At 40.5% G+C, this 12,141-nt stretch overlaps 1 protein-coding gene across 16 annotated transcripts in view; it reads right to left on the bottom strand.

Moving 5' to 3' along the window:
* Window positions 1–8,141, bottom strand: part of ABCC8 (ATP binding cassette subfamily C member 8) — a 135,399-nt gene extending 127,258 nt beyond the window's left edge. For 3 of the 16 annotated variants that reach the window (XM_042858804.2, XM_042858807.2, XM_008174084.4), the window contains exons 1-3: window positions 7,132–8,118; window positions 4,794–4,935; window positions 1,521–1,642 (exon numbers count right to left, since the gene is read on the bottom strand). In XM_042858804.2, the coding sequence (XP_042714738.2) occupies window positions 1,521–1,642; window positions 4,794–4,935; window positions 7,132–7,390 (523 nt within the window). In that variant the 5' untranslated portion in view covers window positions 7,391–8,118. Of the gene's footprint in view, window positions 1–1,520; window positions 1,643–4,793; window positions 4,936–6,776; window positions 7,027–7,131 lie in introns of those variants that run through there. The other 13 variants (XR_010600500.1, XR_006176539.2, XR_010600499.1 and 10 more) reach the window with 9 other exon arrangements.
* Between the last annotated feature and the right edge of the window lie 4,000 nt (window positions 8,142–12,141).

The raw sequence follows: 12,141 nt of genomic DNA, 5'->3' as shown, positions 1-12,141 counted from the left end.
CTGAATATGCTCTTCAGTCAGTTAACGGTGCATCTTTCTATTAGAGTCCTGGTTGGAAAAACCTGCTCCAAGGATTTGCAGCTGATACCTAACTGTGTTATTTAAATTACAATGGACTCTCAGATTTTCAGTATCCCTGAAACATTGCTATAATGAAATGTAATTTTAGAAAGAAAAAAAATCTGCCATGATAAAAGAAGAACTTGCTAAGATTAAATGAAAATTGAAATGATAGCTACTGAGCTGCATTTTGGGGAAGTGCCATCTCAGACGGATTCTTTCTGTAATGTTTTCAAGACTCACGGGAAGTCACCAATTGACAATTTGCCTCCTATGATATAGAAAAAGGGTAATTCACAGCCCCAGACAGCTCATATTAACATCTCTATTAAAGAAGAAGAAATCCTTCTCCTACTACATTTTTGCATTATAACAGACTAACTCCAATGGAAACGGCTCATCTGTTCCTGGCATGGAAGAAGCAAAATGCATTAAAAAAAATACCTGTGAAACATAATCATAGTAATCAGATGCACAAAATGCAAGCTCTTCAGCATGAAAACCATGTTGTGGAAAAAAGTGTAAAGAATTAGAACTCACAGAGACCTTGCTGGGACGCTGCGTAGGAGTGCTCTCCTACTTTTATGCTTTCAGCCATAGCAGGGGGCCAGGAAATGTGTAAATACGTAGTGAGCACTTTCAAATCTCTTGCAGTCTGAGATTAATTTGTCACACCTACACTTTTTCCAAGTGGACTTTCTTTGAAATCCACTGCTATACTTCATATAATGCACCCTACATGTGTGTAAGGTTGCCAACAGTAGTGTCTTTTCTGTAGCTACTTAGAGTTTGTATGTACCCTTGTTTCCACAGTAAGATACAATAATACTGTGTAACACTTGGGCCTTATACAATACTTCCTATTCAAAAGATCTGAAAACAGTTTACAAAGGAGAATTTTCCTGACCAGGAAACTGAGGCACAGAGAGATTAAAATGCTGAAGGTCGTTGTCAGCACCAATTTCCCCTGATTCCTCCCACATTTCAGACCACACCCACTTTTATATTGTTTAAAGCACTTTTAGATGCTTTATAGATTTATATTACAGTTTTATATTATGCATTACACTAAATAAGCTGGTTTAGTCAGCACCTGGGCTTTTGAGACGACATTCGTAACAATTGCAACTCTCTTCTAGTATCTAAGGTAAAAAAGCACATAGCTCAATTCACCCGAGAAAATTCCACAAAGTCAACACTATGCACCTCACAGAAGTTGAATGTGTCGGGAAGCTTAGGTTGCATAAAAATAGCATATATCATTTGAACTGAAGTTTGATAATGGGAACCAGTAGAACAAAACATACCTTAATTTTATCCGATAAGCAAGCAAAAACCTAGCCGAAATGAGAGTATGAAGAGTTACTGCCAGAACCTGTCAGACCTTAGTTACAGAATTAACAGATAACACAAGAGCAACATATTCACACATCCACAGCTTTCTGTATTGTGGAACATACCTATTAATAACTTTGGAAAATTTGATGTTTCGATGTTATGGTAGTAAACAACAGATGTGATGGCTGCCAAGAATGCCATACCAGCTGGCATGTACAGGTGCAAATGACGGGATTCTGAAACCCTTAAAAATAAAAAGAAAAAAAAAATTTATATACACATACATACACACACAGCCACCCACCCCTAAACAAAGCTTAAATATACACTGGTTTAATTGTCAGTTATTCACCTCTCTTGTTACTTATCATTAGACTTGGCAGAATTTGAGTCTTTTTTTAGAATTGACAGATAATTAAAATGTTTAAAGCATTTTTTATTTTTAACTATTTACATTTTTCACAATTGTGCAAAAATATGGGTTTAAAACTTTTTTTTTTATCAATTTAAATTTTCACAGTTGTGGGAAATTATGGAAGAAGGTCAGACAATTATTTAATAGACACAGATTCAAAAAGTTAAAACTTCATAACCATTAAAACACATTGTCAAAAATCATGTCAAAATATACAATGCAAATATACTTAAATCCCGAAATTCTAAAAAGTTCTCAAGCAGCATTTTTCTTACTTTGCTTATCTGAAAATTTCAATGATTTGAAATTTGGGGGGAAGGGATAGCTCAGTGGTTTGAGCATTGGCCTGCTAAACCCAGGGTTGTGAGTTCAATCCTTGAGGGGGCCACTTGGGGATCTGGGGCAAAATCGGTACTTGGTCCTGCTAGTGAAGGCAGGGGGCTGGACTCAATGACCTTTAAAGGTCCCTTCCAGTTCTAGGAGATGGATATCTTTATTTATTTATGATCATCTATAGAAATATTTTGTGTCAGGTTGCATGTGTACAGTGAAATTGTACAAATTCTAGTGCATTCCATTTTCAACAATTACAATCAACAATCAAACAAACCAACCCACCCAAATAATCAGGGAATTACAATATGCCTTGAAGACACAGTCCTGCATTGCAGGTAAGGCAGAATTGCACTGAAGGTGCAGTTTACTCTTCAATGCCTGGTCAGCCATTTCTGCTGGCTGGCAGATAGTTGGATGAGCCATAACCCCATTTTCCCTTTTCCCTACAAGGTAGTAAGGACAAAGCAGCCCCTGTGCTCCCCAGAAAGCAAGGGCTACAATTCAGCCTGGCTCGTTTCTGAGCCACTCAAAGTGAGGGTGGTGACATGCAGGATGAGAGGTCTGTGAACAATCCAGGAGTGGGAGAGTCAGGAGGATGTATACCTTCGTCCCCCAGCCTAATGGAAAAGTCAGTCGAGAATGAATGCTTCTCTGGCTCCCTCTGCCCCTTCCTTGTATAGGGAATCGAGAGGTAGTGGAGGGTATGCATATGGGATGGAGGTGGGGTGGAAAGAGCTGCACTGTCAGAGAGCTGAAAGTGCTACAGAAGTCGCTGGAGCTGAGCGTGCAAAGGTTCTGTCCTCCAAGAGATTACTCAGGGCATGGCGGTCAAACTATTGCTCATTCCTTAGGTCTGCGCATGGGGAACACAAATCCTGCCCCCAAAGGAATAATCCGGGGAAATCCCCACACATTGACATAAGTGAGGCCACATGGGCAACCTTTGACCTAAATGCTTTGCTTAATGACAAGTAACCGCTATTGGTAATAGGAAGATTTATATGTGGATACCTTAATGTCACTAAATTTATAAATAAGGGCAGATTTTTATACAACAGAGTAGAATTCCAACCGTGAGAAGCCAATATTGTAGGGATCACATATTTTTACACAGATTTCAGCAGGGTTCTTCAGTTATTCCATGTTTTAGTAGATAATGCTGTAGGAGTAGGAGGTATTTTGCTATAACTCACAAACAGAAGCAAGCTGCAGGAATTCTACTATATAAGCATATCACTAAGCCATTTTTACAACACAGTAGCACGGGTCTATTGCTGGTTGCCAAAGGCTTTGACAGCCCGACTACTATCAAGAGAGCTTTTAACAGCAAGACTTGTTTTGATTTTAGGAAGATGATGAGTCTCTTCGCTACAGGAACAAAATCTGTTTTTATTCACAGAACAACTTGCTAAACTGCCGAGTGCTCCAGAGATGTGATTGTGGGCTGGCAGCCCTCCAGTATAGTTAGGAACTTTGATTCTCATCAGGATGCACTTCTTATTCAACAGCAGTGTTCTGGGTCAGTTTAAGAATAACCTTAAAGAGGGCAATATTCTGCTTCAAGTCCCCACATCCTTATAATTAAAAACTAAAATCAGTATTAGAAAAGCTCTTTCTAAAATGTCTTTTGGGTGCTAAGGGATTTCCTGTTTAATGTATACTTACGAGGAGATAAAATATATAATAAAATAATAAAAATGGGCAAAACTGATACAGAGAGATATAATTCAGTTAAACTAGGGTTACTGCTATGCAGTCCATGATGTTTATACATATATACTCTCAGCCTATTATGGTAGAGAAAACAAAATAACTATTGGTACCATAAAGTACTCTCAGGATTCATATGACTTGCTTTATTCAGAAAATTTCTCTCATATTTTATTACATAAACTCTTATGCCAAATTTCAGGTCATAAGTAAAGGAATGGTAGAATTAAATAAGGATATATATGCTAGTATATTAGTCTACTCCTAATCTTGCTCCCAATGAAAGTCAAACACACATTGATTTCAACTGGAACAGAACCAGTTTATGTTTCATTCTGTTTATATTTCAACTTTAGTGAACAGGATTTGGTCCCATCATAGTAATGTGAGGCAAGGCAAGAAGGCAATAGGTTTGATTCTTTTCTCTCACACACTGGTGGCACATCAGTAGTTACTCTGTTGAGGTCAATGGAGTTACTCCAGTGTAAAACATGTGTGAGAAGAGAATCAGGTCCAATAAGCCTTTGAGCAAGGCAAGCAGAACTTGGCTCATGGAGGAATATTTGTGACCTAATCCTGTACATGGGAGTTTTGTCTGAGCAAGGACTGTGGGATCAGGTCCTTAGATGTTTCATTAAAACATCACCATCTGCTTGAATTGTCAGGATATATCTAAGATTATCCTTTGGAATGATAGTGTTATTAAATTTAACTAAAAATGATTCAGGGGCAGGCCATTTTTATGTGTGCACATACTTGGCAAGGTCTATGGAATTTCTGATACAAAGTCTGTAGGTTAATCACCATGAATACAGATTACATGTTTATAACAAGCCAAATGGCTTAGATGAAAATGTAGACAGGGGAGTAGTACATACATAGAAACCCTTCAAAGATAGTGGGTGTTATCAAGAAGAACTATGCATCCACTTACCCATCTGACACTATGCCCTCTGCTATTTCACACACCAGCACAAACAAAAGGATGAAAGTCAAGATCCAACGTAAATTGTGGCCGGGAAAATGAAGCCAAGTGCTATGATGTATATGAACTTTGGAACTCTGACTTCCCCATCCTAAATGTAAAAGCAGAATCATCATGAGGATTTTTATGCGCAACCATAACCCCACATGAGAAAATGTTCTAAACTGAAAATGTTGAATTCTTTTCTCTCTTTCATATTTAAAAGCAATAACTGAGTTGGAAAATGTTACAAGTGAGGACTCTCACTGTGCAACTATACTGTAAAAATGTGACATCGGGACTGATCCTACATTCCTTGTGCACTAAACATTTCCAAGACCTACAGTGGGTGTTTTAGTTGTAAAAAAAGTACAGAGTAGGGCCCAAGTATAAAGGGGAAAAAAAACAGTGACACATTTAGACCCTGATCCTATAAACACTTGCATGTTTATAACTTTATTCAAATGAATCAACCCACTTAAATCAATGAGACTACTCATGCAAGTAAATTTATGCATATATTTAAGTATTTGCACGATTGGAGACTCATGTAACAACTTTATTATGGAATATAAACCAAAAAGCACATAGAATATATAACAATCTTCCAGTAAATTTAATAATGTGATTCCAAATAATCTCAAACATTAAATATTTATAACCAAACTTTTTAAAAATGCCAGTATTTTTACTATATAATAAAATCCTGTGCAATTAATTTTATTAATATAACTTAGAAAAAAAGCATAAATTTCATAAAGTAATTATTTTTGACAGGCTTCTTTGCTCACAAATACCATTGCTTAATTTTAAAAATTAAAGCAGTAATATTTAGTTCTTAAGAAAGTTAAATACTAGAGCATAGCATGGCATTTATGCTGCCCAGATTTCCTGCTAAACAGCTCCTCAAATGACTGCTTTGAGCTTTCGTGAGCAAAGGACACCCATTTTGACATATTATGTTGTGGTTTTGTGTTGTGGACAAACATCACCCAGGAACCAGACTGACTCCTGTAACTTATAAATGTATGCAGAATTGGAACTCCTAGTTCCAGTAATGAAGAAGTGTATTAAACCACTGGGCCACCTACTGGTAGCCCCAATATAATGTCTGGTAGTGAATTCATGCTAATATAGCTTAACTTTCAGTAAGTGGCTGTATTATTTGACAATATCAAATCAACTTGCTCCAAAACAGTAGCTTTCTGATTTTAGCAGTAAACTTGTTCTGTTATTTCCTCAGCTTGCAAAGCTCATAGGGCAAAATCCTGACGTCCTTATGCAGTTTCTACTCAATCCTTACATGGGGAAAACTTCCACTAACTTAATGGACTTGAAAAGGAGTTTTGCCTGCATAAAGAAAGCCAATTCTTGTAGTCCATGAGATTTTCCAAAGTCCCCTTATCACAGGCAAATCTGAGCTACATATGTTAATTAGTAAGCGTGAATGCTTCCATTAATATAAAATAATAAGATTATAATAGTTGGGGGAAATGATAGCTTGATTGATAGGTCATCCTAAAGTATGCATCTAGTCAGTATTACTTTAAACATTTAACATTTTAGCTGTCTATTAATGTTTAAACAGTTTAGTCCAGAGGCAACAAACGATTATATTGGTACAGACAGCTTAATTAGTTACACTGTTTATACTGTGGTACCTCAGGCTTCTGTGATGCATTGGCAGAATATGGCTAATTCATTAAACTGTCCTTAATGAACATTTAAGGGTGTCCCTTTCTGTCAACTAAACTGTGTTAACATTAGTAGCTTGAGTGAACCTGCTGAATAAACTCAACTGACACAGGATTTTCAGAAAAGCTCAGCAAGATTCAAGTCCCTTCTGAAGTAATGGACATGCCACCTTTGACTTCAATTGGAGCCCTTAGGCTGAGTGCTTCTGAAAATCGTGTGTGTGTGTGTGTCAGTCTTGCATGAGAGACTGCAACCCACCCGGTCACAGGCAACTGGAAACAATGTCAGGCTCCTCCGTCAAATGCATCCAGTCGCGATCTTTGCCCCTGACCCATGTGCCAGCTGATCAGGTCCCAGGCTAGCGCTTTGCAACCCAGGAGTGGTGGCCTCTTAGAGAATGCCCCGAGGCACACTGCTGTGAGTGGATCCATCCAGAAAGGCAAGGTGAAGAGACCGATGCTATGGCTGAAGCAAGCAAGAAAGCCAAGGCTCCCTGCTTGGAGATATGGAGCAGACTAGGCAGGCTGCAGAGCTAGGGTACCGGCGAGAAAATCATAAATATCCCCCCGCGCACAACAGAGCAGCCTAAATGGGGCCGTGCAGCCGCACTCACCTATGAAGAGGATAGGGAAGGTGATGAAGAGCAGGAAGACGTGCGGCACCACGTTGAGCGCGTCGACAAAGCAGCCGTTGTTGAGCACCCCTTTCTCCACGTTGTAAGCGGCCGAGTTATTCTCATTGCCACAGAACGCCAAGGACATGGTGGAGGAGCTGGGACGCTGCGCGCAGCGCGCAGGGGAGGGGGGCGCATCCACACACACATAGACTGTCGCGGCGCTGAAGGCGGCGGGGTTGGCCTCCCTCCCCGGCATTACCTGGGGGACATGGTGCGGAGCCCCGGCCCCCGGCGCAGAGCGCGCGCAGAGCGAGGCATGGGAGAAGCCAAGGGGGCTGCCAGCAGCTGCGCCCCAGAGGCGCGCGCGGGTCACCGTGCTGGAGAGGGGTCCGCGCGCCTCGCCCGGCGCTCTTCGGTCCGGAGCCCTTCAGACCGGCTGCCCAGTCCTAGGCCAGCAGGCGGGAGGCTGCTGTGCCCGCTCCTGGGAGGCTGCCTTGCTCCCGCGCTTGCAAGGATGGGAGCAGCTGAGGCTGCAGGACGAGCAGGCTGGAGACTACGGGAACATCTGGCGGCAGCATCGCAGACAGAGAAACAAGAGGAGGCTTCGCCCTGGTGGCCGCTCCTCGCGCGCCTCAGTCGCTGCTACTGCTGCGTGAGTGCAGCTGCAGCTCCGGCCTTAAAGGAGCCGCCTTCCTTCCCCCCATCTGCCAAGGAGGCAGGGGCAGCAGGCTCGCCCCATCTCCACCCCCCCGCCCGCACTCTCCAGGGCAGGCCTGGGGTCTGTACAAACCAAACCCAGCCCGTTTTTTCTAAACATTTTGCATTCCGCCCGGCATGCTCGCGCTTGGGCTCTCTGGGGGAAATCTTTCAAGTCCTCTCTGCCCCAGGCCAGAACTGTTGGCCAAAGAAAGCCCAGAAAAGGACAAAGAGCCCGGGAGAGATCATCCCCACCCCCACCAAGCACTCTCAGACCCATCCTCCCCCAGGCACTCAGATCATTTTGGGGGAGAGCTACTCATCCCCAATCTCAAGCTGAGAAAGTCGATGCATAGGGCAGGCAGGTGCTGTACCCAGCCTTTTTATTCAGGTTCTTATAGTGCCCTCATCATCATGTTACTCCATCTCTTTCCAGTGGTGCAATAAGTAATGTGACTATCATCTGCGGTTCTTTCTCACATCCTCTTCCCAGATGTCTCTCACGATCCTCTCCCCCCAACCAGCTCTGCCCATGCAAGTGCCTGCCTGCACACTAGCTGTTGTAATTCTGGGCACGTCCTGGAATAATACCAAAATGGATCCTGCTTTGGGGATCTGGATGGATGTCCATTGGATATTAGGTAGAAATTACTATTGTAATTACATTTGTGTTTCACAATGGCCTTGAAATTGAACCCAGCTTCCCAGCCGTGAAAGATTAATGCATGATTGGAGTGGTTGGTGCTGCCCTGAATTAAAGTAGTAAAAGCTTGTGGGGTTCAGAATGAGATCTGATGGGATTTTCTATGGAAATCCCTGAGATATTTCACTGTAAGCCTCACAGCCCTCCACTATTTTTCAGTTGTCAGCACATTTGTAAATAAGTATCAAAGATCAACTTTTCACACTTTTAGCGTGAAGCGAAAATGTGAGACAACTTCCAAGCTTTCAGAACAGCATTTCTTTTGTCATGAAAGAAACTTTTTTTAAAAAAGGAAAAATGGTGTTTTGTGGAGGTTAACGGTGGACGTTTCAGAGCTGGCTAGAGGAGGGATGCTAAATTTCCCATGAAAATTAGTCATCCAAATCCCCTAAATGGCTTTGAAAATTGCTGCCTAACATCCTGTATTTATTATCAGGAGACCACATACAGCAGCAGTGTAAGCATCCTCCTGGTGGCCTGATAGTATTGCTCATGCCTTTCCTGGAGGGATCACTTTTAGGGATGGGCAACTTCTAGGGGTGGGGAGACAAAAGACCTGTTTCTCCACTACTTTGTACAGTCACTTACACCCATGCAAAGTGCAGGTAAGACACTGCCAAATCAGAATGGGAGCATTTAAATCCAGTTTGATAGCATAAGGTGCAAGGCAGTGGAGAACCTGTACCAGAGTCTGCATTCAAGAATTAGCTTATTTGTTGAAATGTCCAATCAAGTTGTAAATGAATGCTAATTGAGATGGTGAATTTTGTCAAGGTATGGATGCTTCTTCTCTAAGATGTAGAACTTTCTCTTAGGAAGGTCTTCCTCTCTTTCACCACCCCCACCCCACAAACCCTAGATAGATCAAGTTATTTCTCCTATAATCTGGAAAGAATGATTTCATTTTTGTAATTTCTACTTTTAAATACTTGAGGCACTCAACTACTATGGTGATAGAGATACTTAGATAGGGGAAAAGATTTGTTTTATTTTTTTTAAATGATGTGTGTGTCAGCCAGGATAATATATCTCAACCCTTTACCAAGTTTTTATAATAATGAAAACTAGAGTGGGTCCAATGGTCCAGAGAGAATTATGTGAAACTAAAAGTGCCTGTATATGGGAGGAGGAGAACTAAGAAGGAAGAACAAGTGAAAAAAGCTAAAATGATTAAAGTGTTGTTATAGCTGTTTTAGTCCCAGAACTTGAAAGAGACAAGATGAGGGAGATATCTTTTATTGGACCAACTTCTGTTGGTGAAAGAGAAAAGCTTTTGAGCTGTAGAGCTTGAATGCTTGTCTCTCTCACCAACAGAAGTTGGTCCAATAAACAATATTACCTCCCCTACCTCGTTTCTCTCAAAAGGATTAAAGACAAACTGACCCATGCAGAAAGTTCTTGTACAGTGTGGGGTAGATCTTGCAAATGGATCTGTCCTGCCTCTCTTCAGAAGGGCTCTGCATAGGCACAAGGGTGCAACGATTTGTTGGATCTAGCTCTAATCCTTGAAAACAGCCACAGAGGGACATTCCAGAGAAGGGGTTGCTGAAATGAGGAGGTTGCGCCCTTATCTTGATTCCAGTAGAAACTGGTTGTCCTTGTTCTCTGACTTCAGTCACTTTGGAGTGACAAAGGAGGAAATAGTCACTCAGGCAGCTTAGATATAGGATTTTTAGCATCTTACATGCGGTCAGCAAGAGCATTTCATTCATTCATTCTCTATAATAAAACAGCACTGTTAGCAATGCCAGGGGACCTATGCGGCTGTAATAGACTACAGATTTTATGATATTTATATACTCATCAGTTCTTGGGTTTTGTTTCTTCACCAAAATGACGACATTATTAGATTAAACCTTCTTAACAGATGAACCCTGGGCTCAATGCAGATTTCTAAATGAGTGTAATCATATCTGAAACTGGTTTTATCGAATTTACTCCCTTGGCTATTTCTGTCTGAAATGATTCCAGATGAAATTTAAATTCTTCGTCGCTGGGCTTTGGATCAGGATCTACGTAAATGTAAAGTATCAAAATACTTGATAAAATTAAATCAAATTCTCAATAACTATTGTGGAAGGCAAATATTTTCTCATTACAAGTGGGTCTGTATAAAACCCTGGATACAAACAGGGCGCAAGCAAGCAAACAAACAAACCAGTTGCTTGTGAGTAGTTCATGCAGATAGTCACATTTTAAAAGTTGAAAAGCAAGTAAATAAAGTAAAAGTAAAAAATCTTGGTTTGTGTTTTATGCTTCAAAATGCAACCAGTACAGGATTCATTTCATCTGCAAAATCTTTTTTCATTTGCACAAGAACTTAATAGTTTGGACAAGAGCTTAAGCCTAAAGAGCTGGCAGAGGAAATAGTGTCTATACTGGTTACATTTAGAAAGTATAAAATCTAAGCCAAATCATGTATGTTTGTTTATTTTTCAACTTTTAAAATATACTTATTTCTATATACAAAACACTTAAAATTCTAAAGTCCCTGCCCTGAAGTGAAATAGAAAAACTGACAGATTAGGGGAAACAATTATCTTCCTCATTTTACAGATGAGGAATGAAGGCACAAAGAGATTGAATGATTTGTTCAAAGTCATATAGGTAGTCTGTGGCAGAACTGGGAATTAAATTCAGAACTCAAATCCCAGTCCAATCTCTGAATCATCAGTCCATCTTCATATGCTAAAAGTATCAATCAAGATATTGTACAGGTCTGTCACGTCTTACGCACATTTAACATGCGCGATTTCAGCTTTACACGGTCGGCAAAAACAAAGAGAAAAATAACAATTTTAATACTGTACCTGTAGTGCGGGCGATTCCGCCCATCATTGAACTCAATGTAATTTTGATTATACGCGGTTTTCGCTTTACGTGCTAACCGCGGAACGGAACCCCCGCATAAAATGAGACAGACCTGTAATTCTTGAAGCATGGACATTTCACAAAATACTCTGCATCAGGGAAGTGGATGACTCAGGAATAGGGGATTCAATATGTATCCTTTAATTGGTTTCAATCCAGCAGAGAGTAGATCACTAATATGGCTATCTGAAGTCAGTGGCCTCAGTCCAGGTCCACACATCACAGAACAACCATTTCAATTAGCAGTGTATTGTCAGCCTCAAAAGAACGGCCAGGAACCTACACTCTCACCCCTAGGAAATGAGTAAGGCATAGAAGCCTGTGTAAGCTTTTATTATTGCTACCCAGCTGTACATACTTTGTAGATATATAAACAATTTCTGACTCTAGTATTGTTGGTCAGGTAACTTTTGCAATCATTAAACATAACCCTTTCTTCTCCGGAGCCCTTCCACAATAATTTTTACTGGTAGCTAGACTGGACGAGATTCTGAATCAGAGCAGGAATTTTCAGTAATTGGTGATACATTGTAGCTACAGTTTAATTACAATAAAACATTTAACTGTTTTAACAATAATTTAAAATGTTGCAAAGTATGCTTCAAAAATCAAAACAACTGAAATTAATTGGCATGTTGATGTTTTATGGGTGAGCCATTCAAACAAAGACAAAATATTAGATCATGGAAGCATCTGAGTACTTATCTGTAGGATTCTCCAGGAAAAAATACTTAAAA

Source organism: Chrysemys picta, chromosome 4, assembly GCF_011386835.1.
Source record: "Chrysemys picta bellii isolate R12L10 chromosome 4, ASM1138683v2, whole genome shotgun sequence".
In the NCBI taxonomy this organism is placed as follows: Eukaryota; Metazoa; Chordata; order Testudines; family Emydidae; genus Chrysemys; species Chrysemys picta.
The sequence above is the reverse complement of the archived record's forward strand: the minus strand, read 5'-3'. Positions and strand labels throughout refer to the sequence as shown.